Source organism: Crocodylus porosus, unplaced genomic scaffold (genome assembly GCF_001723895.1).
Source record: "Crocodylus porosus isolate Cpor-Errol unplaced genomic scaffold, CroPor_comp1, whole genome shotgun sequence".
NCBI classification, from domain to species: Eukaryota; Metazoa; Chordata; order Crocodylia; family Crocodylidae; genus Crocodylus; species Crocodylus porosus.
In genome coordinates this window covers 4,717,630-4,733,101 of record NW_017728940.1, presented here as the reverse complement: position 1 = coordinate 4,733,101, position 15,472 = coordinate 4,717,630, and the positions used below count along the sequence as shown (strand labels likewise).

Here is a 15,472-nt window from a genome sequence, read left to right as displayed (position 1 = left end):
CAAACTGAGACACTTCCTCCGAACCACTTCCTCCACCATTGTGGACCATTGTAAAGGGTTTGTGAGTATCTATCTCCTTTCTCTATCAGCGTCAGGAACCCCCTCCCTCCCCTTCCCCCACCCCCAGGCTTAGTTGGCTAACACTGTATCTCCTGTAACCTAGTTGCGCTCCCCTCCTCACCCCCAGCCCTCTATTGTTAGTCCCTCGCTCGGGCGCTCTGTATTTCCATATCAGCTTTGTCATCTTTTTTCTGGGTTCCCAATCCTAAACATTTACTAATAAAAGTCAAAATGCTCTGCCTGCTACAACGGTGCTAACACTGCCTACCTGTGTCATATAGGCAACTTTGGGAGTCCATCAGTGATGGACAAAGGAATACTCCAAAAGTGCAAATTCCAAACCAGACTTTATTGGCAAGGCAAATCACGCAAATCTCCTGAGGGAAACCTGCCCTTGTATGATGCAGGAAAAGCTTTTAGGCTCCGATCCTGGTAAATGGAAAAGGACGGGGAAGATTCTCCATGGTGAAGCAGATTGGATGCAAAGGGCTCCCATGCAGTTCTAGTTCCTGAGGCACTTCCAGCCACTTGAATTCCAGCTCCCTCTTGTGTCCAGGAAGCTGGTCCTAGAACTGGGCTCCTGGGGAGTGAGATGGACTTCCGGTATGTTGTTTTACCTGCTCTTCCCCCATATAACTTGTGTGATGCAGGTGCTTTAAGGGATCGGGTGAACAATGGAGTAGGCAAAACCCTACAAAGTGATACCTACCTATGCTGCAGCCAGGCCTAGATGCTGGCTCTGTTTTCGCTAAGTCTACCCTACAGACACTGCCATAAGTGCATCTTGTGTAGACACACCTAAGCTAACATGGGTCCTTTGAGCAATGTAGTGACAACAGTGCTAAATTCAGCCCAAACCAACTGCCCCAGCATTGACTGAAGCTCCAGCTAACTTTACACTGTGTGCTGAGCCCTGTGTTGCTGTAGCTCCACTTTCACAGGGAGTCTCCTGACCTAGCTTTAAGCTGGCTTGTGCAAGTATGCCTCCATAAATTGCAGTCACAACCATGGCTGTAGCAGGGATCCACCCAAAGCAAAACCTGTGTCATATGTATTATTCTTGTTCTACAAGGTCATCACTTGTAATGAGCTAAGCACTGCCTACCAGAGCCTGGGCAGTTTCTGCTGCTGTTGCACAGGGTTGGAGCTGGAGGAGCTGCCAAGTGAACTTACTGCAGTGGGAGCATCCTGGGTGGTGTAACTGTAATGCAACTGAGCAGCAAGGCAGTGCTGAGAAGCCCTTTGACAAATGCTATTTCCCTGCTGCAACCACTAACACATCTTCCTAACACAGTAAAAAGGTACGCTGGACTGAAAACCAGTCTCTGAATACAGAATATTCATTTGCCGCAGCAGCTGATTACACAGGAGGGCCAATGCTCAGCAGGCACCAGCCAGTACTAAATTTTATCCCTTTATTTAATCCTTTGTTCTACAGGTAGGTATGGGCCAAGACAGGGCATGCAGGAGTCTCAAACCACTCACCAGGCAGCACAGGTTTTTTTGACTGAAACCCATGTCAGTCAAACAAAAAATGCATCAGCAGCTCCTTAAAAACAGTTCCTCAAGGGCAGTTCAACCTTGTCTTTTTCAAAAAGAGAAGGATGGAGGCCACACTGGGATGCTAGTCAACACACACAGAGACTGCAGTAGAAGCAGTGCTGTATGAGACTGGCTTCACCCACAACGGGCAGGCTTTCTCTGACAGGCACTTTTTCCCTTTAAAAACAACAAGAAACAGAAAGGCAAAATCCTGAGGAACTGGTCTCAGTCCTAAAATGAGAGTCAAAGGGTAACATACAGCTTGGAAGAACCACAGCCCTGCTCTCCCCACAAGCCAAGAGCAGGGGCCATCCCTTGGCAGCATGGTTGTCTGGCTAAAAGTAGCTGAGCTGTCCAACAGGCAAAGTCCTTTTCAGCTGAAGTCTCTATCTGGCAGTACGAGGGGGGCTACCAGAGTCCAGAGGTAGAGGAGGAGCCCGGCCCAGCTGGAAGAGATCTTTACCCACACTGCAGTCCAAGGACTACTCATGGTCTGGAAATGCTCGTCAGGCCTGCAACACCAAACAGAAAATCCAAAATCAGATCAAATGAGTCACTGCAATGTACTACACAGGGTGTTTCCAGCTAGAAACTCCTGCTTATTCCCCTCGCTGCCCCCAGCTTCATAGATGCCTAACCAGCTAAGCCCTGAATCTGTCTAGATAAGTCAATTGCCCAGGTCATTTGGGAACCAGGCAAAGATCCTGTTTACTCCTCTACATGTCCCAGTTTTGAGGCATCCCTGTAATTAAACTGTGACTTGTGCTCAAGCACCAGCGTCTCTGTCGGAAGGGATCACTCCTCACTGTACAGGCCAGCTCTGCGTCCCAGTGGCCTGGGGAACTGAGGAGAGGAAATATCTGCCCCCACTCTGCCTTGCAGAATGAGTGCTGCCCTGTGGAGAGTGCAAGCTGGATCCTGCTGAGCGGTGAAGGACAACTGGAGCTTGCTCTGACTCATGCATCAGCACCACAGGGGTCTGAAGGCAAAGTCACTGCCCTGCACTGTCAGTAACTGAAGGGTAACTGAGAGCTGTCACTAGAGCAACCAGTGCTATATAAATAGCAAAAGGGAGAAGGGAGGGGCAGGTGGAACAAGCAGTAATACAGAGCTCTGGAAGGAATGGGGGGGAGGCTCTAATGGCCAGATCGTCCTAACTTGTAACTGGATCCTGCATTGCCACCACCAGCTCTTTCCCTGCCTTTCAGCAGACATTAAGCTCCTCTGCAAGCTCCCCTGGCACAGGCTTAGCAGAGTTCAGCTGAGGACACCTCCACGGATCCCGTCTGCTCGGATGCTGCTGCGGCTGCTCCTCTGCACTGGTTACCTAGGCAACTTCATTACCAGCAGCAAAGCAGCAGGCGAGCCCAGGAGTCTGCCACTGACCACGTGCCCCAGCCAGTTCTGCTGCCCAGCTTGTAGCCACCATATTCACAGCAGCACAATGAAGGGGCTGGGGAAGCTGGGATGACCAAGGTGCTTTGCTTAGTTAAGCTGCCAATCATAACCAGGCCAAAATGTCTGCTAACTGCAGAGACCCAGCCCCATTTCCTACCAGGCCCTGCACTGTCAGCTTCGCTGGATAGAGCTGCAGGGACAGGGTGGGGCAAGCCAAGCAACCTCAGGCTTTTCTCCCAGCAAAACAGCGCTGTAGGCAACCAGGGGCAAACTCACTCCAGAAGAGCAGCAGCAGCAGGTCTGTGAACCATTCACGGCCTCCTCCAGCACCAAGGGCCCTATACTGCTCTGCTCTCTGGGGGGAATTTCAACTTCAGGAACCTCTTCTCTGGTTAGACAGAGTGGTGGTTCCTGCATTGGAGTCAGCACTATCTTCACATGCCTGAGGGGTGGGCAGTGCTTTTTATTCCACCAAAAGCAAAGCTTTTAATGAAGGGAGGCTACTGCTAAGCCACCTCTGACGGATGGATGGGTCCCTTGTCTAATTGTGCCTCAGCTCCTCCATCCCAGACAACTATGGGCTAACCTCACCAGGAGCAGGTCACTAACTCAGTCTGGGACACAACAGCTACAGCTTGGCCCAGATGCAAACTCATTAGGTACCAAGTGACTTTTCTTGGTTCACCTTCAGCTGGGAGTTGAACCCCAGTATTCTCACTCCTGCACTAGGGTCCTACCCACTGACATGTCACTCCCAGGACACAAAGACACTGATGGAGGACACACCTGTACCAGTTTGTGAGCGTCATCATGATGTAGAGGGAGGCCAGGAAGAGGCAGAGGTGGAAGAAGCTGTAATTGTAGGACACGCTGTCCTGCTCGTTGTCATAGGCCCGGTGCACGCCATCTTCCAGGCTTGCCCCTCCACTGCCCGCTGCACCTGGGCCTTCCTCCGTCAGCATCATCTTATTCACTTGGGCATGGTCCGAGGAGCGAATGCTGGGAGCAGATGTGGGAGATGGGTTGAATGCAGGGCAGACAAGCTGACAAGCTCTGTATTAATACTACACCTAGTCCAACACACAGACAAGTTACCCTCCTGCCAGGCTGTCCCTTTGGCTCACTATCTGAATGGAAACATCAGCTAAGGTCCACTGCAGGCCAGATTCAGCCCTTGGTTCCATTTGACCTGTCCCTTCCATGCCCTCCTGGTTTCAAGGCTGTTTCTAGCCCCTGAGAGCAAGTGTTTCTGGCAGCACGACCCTTCACAGAAATTCACAGGCTTTTATCATACATTGCAGTACAGACAAGAGAGGAAAATCACAGCAAGTTAAAAGGGTGTGAAGCTTTACTGTGTGCTAGCTGCACTGTGGCAAGTGTCTGTGCCTGGCCTCCCTGCAGCAAGTGAAAGCTGGGCAGCAATACTTTAGCAGTCAACGAAATAGAGTTAAGCTACCGCAGTTAAGCTTTCACTTAAATGGACATGTGGACAGGCTCTTGGGTGGAGCTGATGCAGAGAAAGTCCCCCATCTCCTTTTAACTTGCTGCAATTGTTTCATTCGTCCCTGCCCCCCGGAAGGGGTACCATGTGCGAGGTGAGAGGCAAGGGCTCCTATGAGCCCTCATGTGAGCTCGGGCTACAAAAGACTAAACATGACAGTGATGGACAAAGACTCCAGTCGGACATGGCAGAAGCACCTTGGATCCTCACCTGATGAAGAGCGTGCACAAAACAAAGATGATCAATCCCACAATGCTCGGGGCATCCCACCACATGGTCACATGCCCCTCAGCCACTGGGGTGGCCGTGCTGTTCCTGACCAGGAGGGTGGGGTTACAGGATTTGTCTGTAACAGATTTCAAGATAACAATATAAAAAGCCAGAACCTTTCCAACTGCTCAGAGCCAAGGTGTCTTTTCATACAACATGACCTTCGTGGCCCAGAGCACTCCACCCTTCTGCCCCTGCCTTCCCCCAACACTGCAGAAGTCCCAGGGCCAATCCAATGTCACTTCACATGGGGACCTGCCCCCAAGGGCAGCTTGACACCACATGTCTTTAGTGAAGAGGATTTACCCCCACCCCTCCCAACAGGCCTCCAAAGTGGCTCCCCTCTTCACACTGGTGGAGCAAGCCCCAGGTCACTGAGTAGTTGTGCCAGCCCAGAGTAGTCTCTGGGCCGGCACAATGGTCCAGACTGGACCTGATGTCCAGAAACAATGGAAAGCAGGACCTGCAGTTACAGCCCAGAGACCACAGGAATCCTAAGGATCAGAGAGGAGCAAAGGCTGCTCTTCACGGATCTTTCTGGCTTGAGCTCTCATCTGTAACCAGCTGCAGTGGGCACAGTGAGGAGCAGGAAGCATTTAAGTTAACTAATACAAGTGAAAGCCAGACATGTAGGAGACCCTGTAGATGCTGGGGGTGGGAAATGATCAGGGAAGAGAAAGCCAAGAAAAGCCAACGCTGCTACATTGGGAGATTGGGGGGGAGCATGTGGTTACCAAGACCCCCAGCAACCTACACAGGTCAATCACCCACCCTTGCCAGTGCTACCACCCCCATCACCCATGTCCAGCCAAGCAGGTTGGCTGAACACGCTGCTCTGACAAGTCTGAGGCTAGGATTGGTATTGTTTACTTGGGATATCAGCCAGAGGCCCTCAGGGCCAGTTTCACTTACTTGGCACATTGGCCAGGGCCGACCAGGTGATGAACATGGTGTAGAGTGTGATAAGGGAGGCCTGCAGCAGGCCTGAGTGTGGCTGAGCATCCTGCAGAGAGGAAAAGGGGGTCATTAGGGCTGTATACCCTGTACAACCAGCTGCATAGCGCAGAAAAGCAGGCAGCACTAGCATCTGTACTGGTATTGTGTGGCCAGGTCAGTCAGCAGCAATGTGACAGCTGAGGCAATCCAGGAGGAAAGAGCATTCTGCTGCCATGTAGTGTGGCTGAATGCCACCAGGCACAGCCAGGATGGCATAGCTCCGCCCAATGGGCCCCAAGCAGCTGGGCTGGCACCTGCTCCACAGATGCAAGGGTTCTTGAGAAAGAGATAATAGCAGCTCAGATCTGCGTGGGATGTCAAGCTTTGTTTTTCAATGCAGGAATCATTACACTGGATCAGAGCTACGATACATCCAATCCAGTCTCCCATCTGGGACAATGACCAGGGCCAGATTCCTCAGAGAAGGCACTAGTGACCCTGCAATAGGCAGCAATGGGGTAACCTATCTTGCAGGCATGTCTCTTCTTGACCCCCAAGAAGTTAGCTGCTCACCTATAGCCTAAATCCTCAGGGAAGTAGATAAGGGATAGAACTATCATATGGTACGACCATCAATATGCTCATCAACCATCCACATAACCAATCTTTCTATGGATCCTGCCAGCTGTTGGCATCAGTGGTACTTCAGGGCAGGAAGCTCCTGCTGGGTTAGTGAAAGGACTAAACAATGTTGCTGTAGGTCCCTGGCCTTCCTGTGGTTCCACAAGCCATGGAGTGCTGAACAGCTGGAGATGCCCCAAATCAGTGTGACCTGAGCACTCCAGGAAGCTACACGAAAGTGCAGTTGTATAAAAGTAAAAGGGTCAGCTTACAGCACAGTTTCCCATCATACAAAGCTGCCAACGTTTGTGAGAGGGGCTCCCTGCTCTCTACCTCCTTGTCCGAGCTGCTGAACAGGAATAAGAGGTACTCCTTGCTGACGTGTTAACTCAAAACTCCTCATCTCAGACAACAGCACCCCTTCCCTCACACATCAGAAGGAATGCCATTGAGATCAGAGCTCTGCCACAGACTTGGGCTGGGTGATAGGAACTTATCACCCTCTGCAAACCTGTACAAGGCCACGTGCAGGCAGGGAGCATCCAGTCTGCCTCAGCTCACTGCTCAGCTATTCACTCTGGCTGTTAAGTCAGACAAGCAGCCTGGTTGCTACCCCTGCAAAGTCCAGCTGGAGCTAGATGCAAGCCAGCGGGGCAAAGTAATCAAGGGAGCTGACTCCATAGCATAAAACAGGCTTCTGAGCATACCGCATTGACCCTGTACTGCAGCAAACAGCCAGCTAGCTCAACGAAAACAGGGCAGTTTAGCTCATCAGACTTTGCCTTATACAACAAGCTGGCTCCATTAGCAGAAATCAGGTTCCCTCTCCAGAGCTAAGCCAGAGGTTGTTTTATCCAAGCCCAGGTTTCAGCCACCATGGGACAACCCGATTTCAGACAAGGGGCTTGTTTAAAGGAAACCAGACTGGGCTGATCTGAGTTTTAATAACTTGCTGCCTTTCTAAAGTGGGCACGCTGTTACATATCAACCTGCCTTGCTGGTCAGCTGCAGTTCTTGATTTAATCACCAGATGGCACATGTGCCCCAAAGGGGGAGTGAAGAAGCACAAGCGGTAGCAGAGGCCTAGGAGCATGCCACCTTTCTCCTCACCTGGATTTTGGGCAGGATGGACACCACAGAGATGATCACACAGAAGATGAGGTTGAGACTGATCAGCACCTTGTTCTCAGTGCAGCCATCATGCTTTGTGTAGTAGACATAAAGCAGCACCATGGCTGTGATGGACGCTGCATAGAAGATGAAGGTGACGAAGAAAAGGCCTGGAGAGGACAGAGAAGAGAGGACTGAGCAACACAAAGGGGAAGGGGAGCACTTGTGGGGCTCTGTTACCCCCCCAAATTTACTGTCAACTACTCCTAGAGCTCCAAAGGGACAGGGACTGCAGAGCAAGCACGCTGCCTATGCTGCAACCTGTCTGTAGGCACTTGGCCATTTTCTTTCACCCCACAAATATAGGGGAAAGAAGCATTAACATAAGGAAAACAGGAGCTGCTAGCAGGGTGTCTTTGGCCAACAGAGCATCTCAAACTTTCCAGCTCAGGGGGATTGATGAGAGCCACTTCCACGTAGCAATCCCTGGTAACGTCTCTGATGGCCAAGAACTCTCGAATCAACAAAAATGCCAAAGTGCACAAAGATAAAGATATGGACACAGGTTTTGTCATATGAAAAAAGAAGGTCTTTCAAGTTGGATCAATTTAGGCTGCTGAGGCCGTGTCAGTGTCTCCCCCACACTCCGTTCCAAAGGAGAAAGACTCCCAGCATCACTCTGTACAGACCTGCGTACCAGCCTTTGGCATTGCCTTCATCTGCATTGCGAAGCCAGATCTGACTCCAGGAGTGGGCAAAGTCAATCAGAAGGATGAGCTGGATGAGGATGAAGAAGAAGGAGCCCACCACACCAAAATAGAACCACACTGGATTGGGGAGGGGAAACAAAAATACCAAGAAGTAAAAAAACTAATTAGCACCAAAGAAATGTCTAAGTTCATGAATAATTAATCCATTGGAGATGGAACCAAAGAAAGAGGCTTCTTCTGAGCAGCTCCTCTGCTTGAGCATTGCGGCAGTGGGACACCATCTCAGCACATGAGAGATGCAGCGCTTTAGAGCCAACATGCCATAGTGCATTCTGCCAAAATGAACTTGGCAGGGGAATTAGCTCCCATGACTGCACACTGGAATTTAGCTGTCTGTCCTCTGGGACAAGGGAGAGACCCATTAGCTGAAGCTAATGTAAAGGGCTGGTCTATACCTGAGAGTTAATTTTCATTAAAAAAAGGAATGCATTTAAAAAGGGAAGTGGCTTTTCCTGAACCATGTGGAAACAAGCATCAAGATTTAGCCAAGTCATTACTCCAGCTTCTGTCTTCTCAAGCCCCTTCCCCAGCTGCATGGTCCCAGTAACCCACAGTTGCCCCCGCCAAGAGCTCTGCTATCCTAGAAGCCCTTATTCCTCTGCTGCTGTTTGGCTCAAGGTAGGTAACACATTCGACAAAGCTAGTTCAAACACTCTCCAGGTGTTCCTGCCTCCTCCCCTAGCTCAGTTGAAGATACAATTGTTATTTCTAGAGGTGCACTGGTACATTGATCCCATATCAGATAGGCACCGATATAAGGAAGATTGACAATATTGGCAAACAGCTTTTTTTGGCTGACGTAGCTGATAATGTGGCCAATAAATACCCCATGCATGCACGCAGCCACAGGGCAGCAGGCCAGGAGCGTAGCTTAGCAGTGTGGAGAGCAGCATGGGGCTGGTAAGTTGGTTGTGGGGGAAGGTGTGGGGGGATGGAAGAGGTGTGGGGGGTGCAGATCAAGCCTCCCATGATGAGGGAGGGAGTGGAGTTGTGGCTGGTGGTGGGGCCGAGGCAGGGGCAGGCTCTGCATAGCCAGGGCAGGGCAGGACGTGGGATAGAGCTGCGAGTGGCTCATTCAGGGAGCACAGGGGAAGGTGGCTTCCACCGCTATGCACAGCCCAGGAGGGCATGGGGGGGGTGCCCCCCAGATCTGCACATGGGATGAGGGCAAGGTACCACTGCAGGCTGGGGCTGGGCTCTTCCTGGTGGGGAGACTGGGCCAGGGTTTTGCTCAGGGCAGGTGGCAGGAGGGGGCTGGAGGAGCTATGGTGAATTTTGGCGTGGCTATAGACCCTCCCCCATAGCCAACCTCCCAGCGCCCCTACTGCCAACCCAAAGGGAAGTCTGGACCCAGCGCCCCAACAGGAAGAGTTTGGTGCCCTTCCAGCCCCAGCCCACAGCGGCCAGCCATCCTTGCCCCACATGCCCTCCAAGAGGGAGCATGGCAGTGGGAGCCATGCTCCCGCCCCCAGACAAGCCACTCACAGCTCCATCCCGCAATCTGCCCCACCCGCCTGTGCCCTAGCATCAGCCCCATCCCCACTCCATCCCTCAGCGCGGGGGCCTTGATCTGCCCCCTCTATGCCCCTTCCCTCACACAGACTTACCAACCCGATGCTGCTCTCCAAGCTGCGAGGCTACATATAGGCAATTGGATCAGTATTGACAGATCTGGCTCATTAAAAATCAGCCATCAGTATCAGCCCAGAAAATCTCTATCGGTGCACCTCTAGCTATTTGTGTAGCTGTAGTTCCCCAAAGCCCAGGAGCATATTATATTAGGCACTGTACATACATGAAGCAGAGAGCCAAATGTATTTGGGATGTGTCCTGACAAAGCAGTGCACAAATTTGTGAAGGCTCAAGCTAATTAATATTAAAAACTGGCCTAATGTGGACCAGCACGAAGACCAAAGGTTCAGCCAGAACAGGAGGCAGTATCAGGAGGCAAATATAAAACCTCAAGTTGCCCAGGTTGGAGGACTGCCCCTCCCATCTGTCCCTGGGCACCCCAATTCCAGTGTAAAGCCTGAATGCACAAGCATTTCACCAAAGCTTCAGGCCAGCTAAAATGGGGTACAAGCAGACTGCCAAGAGAAGAGGTTCCACAAGTGAGAGATCTTCCCTGAAAACATCCTGCTACTCTCTTCAACTAACAGCAAAAGCAGCCTGTTAGCACAGCCTGAATGGCCATATTAAAGGTAACTTGCTGGCAAGTACTATTACATATCTATATGTCTATGCAGGTTTACCTGATGTGAAGGAGCCATCAGGAATATAGAAAGCGCCCACGGTGATGCCAATCAAAATCAGGAACTTGAAAAACCAGAACCTGAATGCAAAGACAAGCAGCAAGAAAAAACTGTGAGAGCTGGGAAGGACAGCATGCTGCCCAGATCCACTGAGACAGAGTGCTACCCTCTCCTTCCCCACAAGGACATGCCATCCAGGGACCACTCATGCCCCCTGGCATGAAGTCAGAGAGGAAAAACACGCACTTAGCATCACTCAATGGACTCCCATTTATAGCACATGGAATCTTGCAGCCTAAGGAGGCTGCCCTGGCTACAGTTAAAAATAGCCTCCCCCCTCCTCTCCAGTCGCAAAGAGTTCCCTTAAAAAAATAATAAATGAAAGTCTGCTTTTATAGCAAGATGCTCTGCCCCCGACTTTCCAGAGGCCAGTAATGATACAGCTCTTAAACTGAGTGCAAAACTGTTACTTTCTTGCACCAACATCCATCAGAGAACCTAATTAAAGCTCCAGTCAGATTTTTATTTAATAAAGCAGTCACAGATCAATGGCTCCTACTTTCAAGTGAACAAGAACTAGCAGCAGGAGGCTATTACCCAACAACATTGACTGCTTCTACCCACAATAGCAGCAGGTTGCCTAGGGCCAGAATTGAAGGCATTTTATTTGGAAAGAAATTCCACCTAACTGCTATTATTAGACCTCACTCATGCAGCAGCAGCTGCCAAGATGAGAAACTGAAGCTCAACCAAGTTACTGCGTGAGAAAAAAACTATGCTAAACCCAAAGTAAACCCTAATCACTTCCACTGTAGAATAGCTGAGCCAGGCTCTGTTGCCAGGTTTAACCAAAAGAGGACTGGAAATCGGTTTCCCTGGCCTCAAAACTGACAAGACCCTAACTGAAACTGGCCAGTAGGTGTCTGCTCTGCAGGGCATCAACAATATAATGCACACCAGGTGTTTTTTAAGTTTTTTTCTTTTCAAGTAGTGATAGTAACACTAACTTGCTAGGGCATTTGACAGATGTGGTACTTTGGATGGAGGGATTAACGCTTGCAAGACGCAACAAGTTCCAGAAGCCTCACCCGTTTTGAATGGCTGCTCTCGGATCCTTGCTGCTCCTCACACATATCATGATCAAGGCAAACAGGAAGAAGAAAGCAGCCATGGCAAAGCCCATGCGATACACGGATTTATGACCCAGGAAGGAGTTGCAACTGACATGGCCTTCAACACCCAGGATCTGGCTGCCTCCTTTACAGAAGCCAGGAAGCTGTTGTAAGGACAGAGAAAGAATTCAGTGAGCCTTAGAGCCAGCAGGGCCCTGCAGAGAACCACTGTACCTCCAGAGAGCTTGAGCCAGGCCATACCCTGCTGTATCCACAGTCTAAACAGACACAAGAGACCAAGTGTAAGAATGGAAGCAGAGCTGCAGTGAGCTGGCCAAGCTCAGTGATGGAGCTGGGAAGGTCCAACACTGTGGCTGCCAGTTGCTGGTATAAAAGTGCCAGCAGCTCTGCGCAGGCCTGCCCTTTCAGGGCTCCATGCAGAAGCATGGCTACTTGCAGGGTCAGGAGCTTTTAGAGCTCAACAAGGTTAAGCAAAGAAATTGTATCCTAGACTAGAGCTTAAGGGCTTGTCTGTGCCACTGCAGACCCTGATAAGGATGGGATAGGAGATGTCCTGACTAGTGATGCACTCCAGACCCCAAAGTTCATCACTGAAGCTGCTCCAGGCTCACCCATGGTCACTGCCCAGCCTCAGGCACATCAGAGACTGAGTGGGCACTTGAGACAAACCTGAAGCAGCCTCAAGGATCTGGAGATTGCCCACAAATTCTGGTGGGCAAGACATGCTCAGCCCCATCTTTGCTGAGACCTACTGCAAGAGAGATTGCAAAACGCATCGCAGTTGCTGTTTGGGAGCAAAATATTCTAAGGACACCTTCCTGGCAAGAACTGCAGTCCTGCAGCCAAAAGCCCTGGAAGTGGAGGGAGTCCACTTAAAACCAAGGATTGGCAGAGCTGTCTCCCTCCAGACCAGCTGTGAGTCTCAGTCTGAAGATGGAGTGACCATATCTAGCAGCAGGGTAGTTGCATAACACATTTTTAATGGATAGGGCAATCAACCATTGAAGCAACTCCTTAATAGATACAATGGACTCATCAGTTACAGTCACTGTTCAACTAGCACAGGCTAGATCGGGCTGGGGAAAGGAAATCAGCCCAGGTGGGCTGAGTCCCCCTCCCCAGCGTGACCATACCCCGCCTAATCTAACACCAGGGACGGGAAGTCAGCCCAGATGGGCTAAATCCCCGTCCCCGGCTGACTGAAAGGTCGAAACAGCCTCACTGTTTCAACGAAGCAACATGGAACAGCTGTTCTGAATTGAAATGAAATTTGATACGAAACACTGTTCCCTCAAAACTCAAGGCAAAACAGAACGGTGCCATTTCACACAGTCCTATTGACTAGTGCAACATATTAACATTTCTCTTTCAGTGCATGGGAACTCAAATATTTATATCTCATTTCACCTGGTAAATGACCCCAGCATCCCAAGTCCCAGTGTTTTGCTTCCACTTTTGCTCACTGGTCTCACCTTGGTAGGGAAGGGAAAAGCACTGTGGTTGTTATTTACCTTGTACAAGTGGTTTTCCACACCGGGTATTATCATGATGATGGACACTAGTGTGCCCAGGAACAGGAAGAAAGTGAAGATGAGGCGGGAGATGGTGGAATTCCTTGTAGAAGGGCAGCAGCCACACAGGAGACAGGGAGCTGACCCACATAGGCATGACACCTGGGGAAAAGAGAGTGAGCTGAGCAGAGAGCACAGAATGGGGAGATAATATAAGGCCCACCAGCCATTGTTCTCAGAAAGGTACTGCTTCTGGTTGCTTAGAAAGGGAGGGCTTCTCCCTTCCACCCCATGCCTAAAGCCTAAGAACCCCAGCATACAGGGGAAAGGGGTACAGTTTAGACACACCTTAAAAGACCCAGTTTACTATAAGGATTGGCTGATGAGCAGGGCTTGTATTCTAGACTGGGTCTGTGACTCTGGTCTCACACCAATAAACCTTACAGGAGCTAAGGTAAAAAGGAGGTAGAGTGTAATGACCATGCTGTCTGCATGCAGCGACCTACGGGGGTTGGTGTTTTTACCAGCATGGGGCCAGTTTTGCTCACAGCAGTGGCATCTCCCAGAGGGGAGGGGAGGGGTGAAGCTGACAAGGGGAGTCCTGCTTCTGTCTCCATTTTGGCACCCTCCCACCTTTGTCAATGCCCAAGACTCACACCCAGGTTGCCCAACCCCTAGTTATGCTAAAAATTTGAAAACAGAGCTGGCGGGAATTAGAGGTGCACCAATACATCAGTCCCATATTGGATCAGCATCGATTTAGGGGAAATTGACAGCATAGGCAATCGGCTTTTTTTGCCTGATGTGGCTAAGGTGGCCAATAAATGCCCCATACAGGCGCACAGCCACAGCATGCACGCAGGCAGGAGTGCGGCATCTGGCTGGTAAGTCTGTTGTGGGGGAAGGAGTGGGGGGCAGATCAAGGCCCCCATGGTGAGGGAAGGAGTGGGGCGGGGCAGGTGCTGCACAGCTGGGGTGGGGCATGGGATGAAGCAGCGAGTGGCTCATCTGGAGGTGGGGGGGGGACAGCTCCTACTGCTGTGCACACCCCAGGAGGGCATAGGGGGCGTGTGCCCCCAGATCTGCATGGGGCAGGGCAAGCTACGGCTGAGGTTGGGGCTGGGGCAAGCTGCGCCGGGTTCTTCCGGGCAGGGGGTGGGGGCTGGGCTGTGCTGCACTCAGGGTGGGCAGCAGTGGCAACAGGAGTGGGTGATGGGGAAGCTACGGTGAATTTTGGGTGGCTGCAGCCCCCCTACCCATACTCCCCTTCCCAATGCTGCTGCTGCCTGCCCTGAGCACAGCCTGGCCCAGCCTCTCGCCAGGAAGAGCCTGATGCAGCCCCAGCTCCAGCCCACCCTGCAATGCACAGATACGGAGGCACACACCTCCCGCCCTCTGCCCTGCAGCCCCTGGATGAGCTGCTCATGGCTCTGCCCCACATCTCACTCTGCCCCGGCTGAGAAGCACCTGCCCCAGGCTCACTCCCTCCCTCACCACAGGGACCTCAATCTACGCCCCCATGCCCCTTCCCCTACAACAGACTTACCAGCCTGATGCCGGTCTGCAAGCTATCTGGTTGTATATCGGAATCAGATCGGTATCAGCCGATATGGCTCTTTAAAAATTGGCCATTGGTATCAGCCCAAGAAATCTCTATCGCTACACCCCTAGCAAGAATTTTAATGAAACGTCTTTTTCACAAAAAAAGCCAGTTCAAACCACTGTTCCTGAAACAGGATCCATTCCCCTGAATTTCAACAGCTTCAAAAAACAAGGAAAATAGTTCCGCTTTTCAGTCCAAAATGACTGCTTTGAAATTCAGCTTCATTTACAATTAAAGTGAAGCACTGGCCTAGACTGAGATCTCTTTTTTGTTTGTCAGTTGGAAGTCAGAAGTTTTCAGGGTGGACTTTGCATGCCAGCGCAGAGCAGAAACTTCAAATACCCCTGTGATGGGAAAGCAGTTTCCCACCCCATCTTAACTATACAAGGTCAGTATCATTAGCCCCTTTTTATAGATGGGAAATAGGATGCTGAAACAGTATGTTTAAGATCACTCCATGCATGGGCCAGTGGCCCAACCAGAAGCACAAGTCCAGCTTCTCTGCATCCCAGATGGGTGTTTCATCCAGCTGGTCTCACCACCACCTTCTTTCTTAATTTTAGAAAATTTAGGTTTCAAGTGCCATCCTAGTCCCATCTGCTCTGGATTCCCATATTCCCAGCAGCAATGGGTATTTTGTTAACAGCTGAACAGTTTAGCTGGCTCCACACGAGCTGTAGCAGCAGTAGCAGGGCAGCCAGGTAGTTATTCCACAGCTAAGAGACAGGGACATATTTTTTCCCTCTACTCCCTCAAAAAGCCTGT

At 50.9% G+C, this 15,472-nt stretch overlaps 1 protein-coding gene across 1 annotated transcript; it reads right to left on the bottom strand.

Moving 5' to 3' along the window:
* Positions 1-390: 390 nt before the first annotated feature.
* On the bottom strand, positions 391-13,288 carry SERINC2 (serine incorporator 2). The gene is made up of 9 exons (XM_019548033.1): positions 13,105-13,288; positions 11,549-11,736; positions 10,461-10,540; positions 8,128-8,265; positions 7,439-7,608; positions 5,684-5,774; positions 4,712-4,847; positions 3,787-3,999; positions 391-2,114 (listed from the first exon to the last, which is right to left on the bottom strand). Exons 1-9 carry the CDS (start codon positions 13,138-13,140, stop codon positions 1,976-1,978), a joined length of 1,191 nt encoding a protein of 396 aa, XP_019403578.1. The 5' UTR covers positions 13,141-13,288; the 3' UTR covers positions 391-1,975.
* Between the last annotated feature and the right edge of the window lie 2,184 nt (positions 13,289-15,472).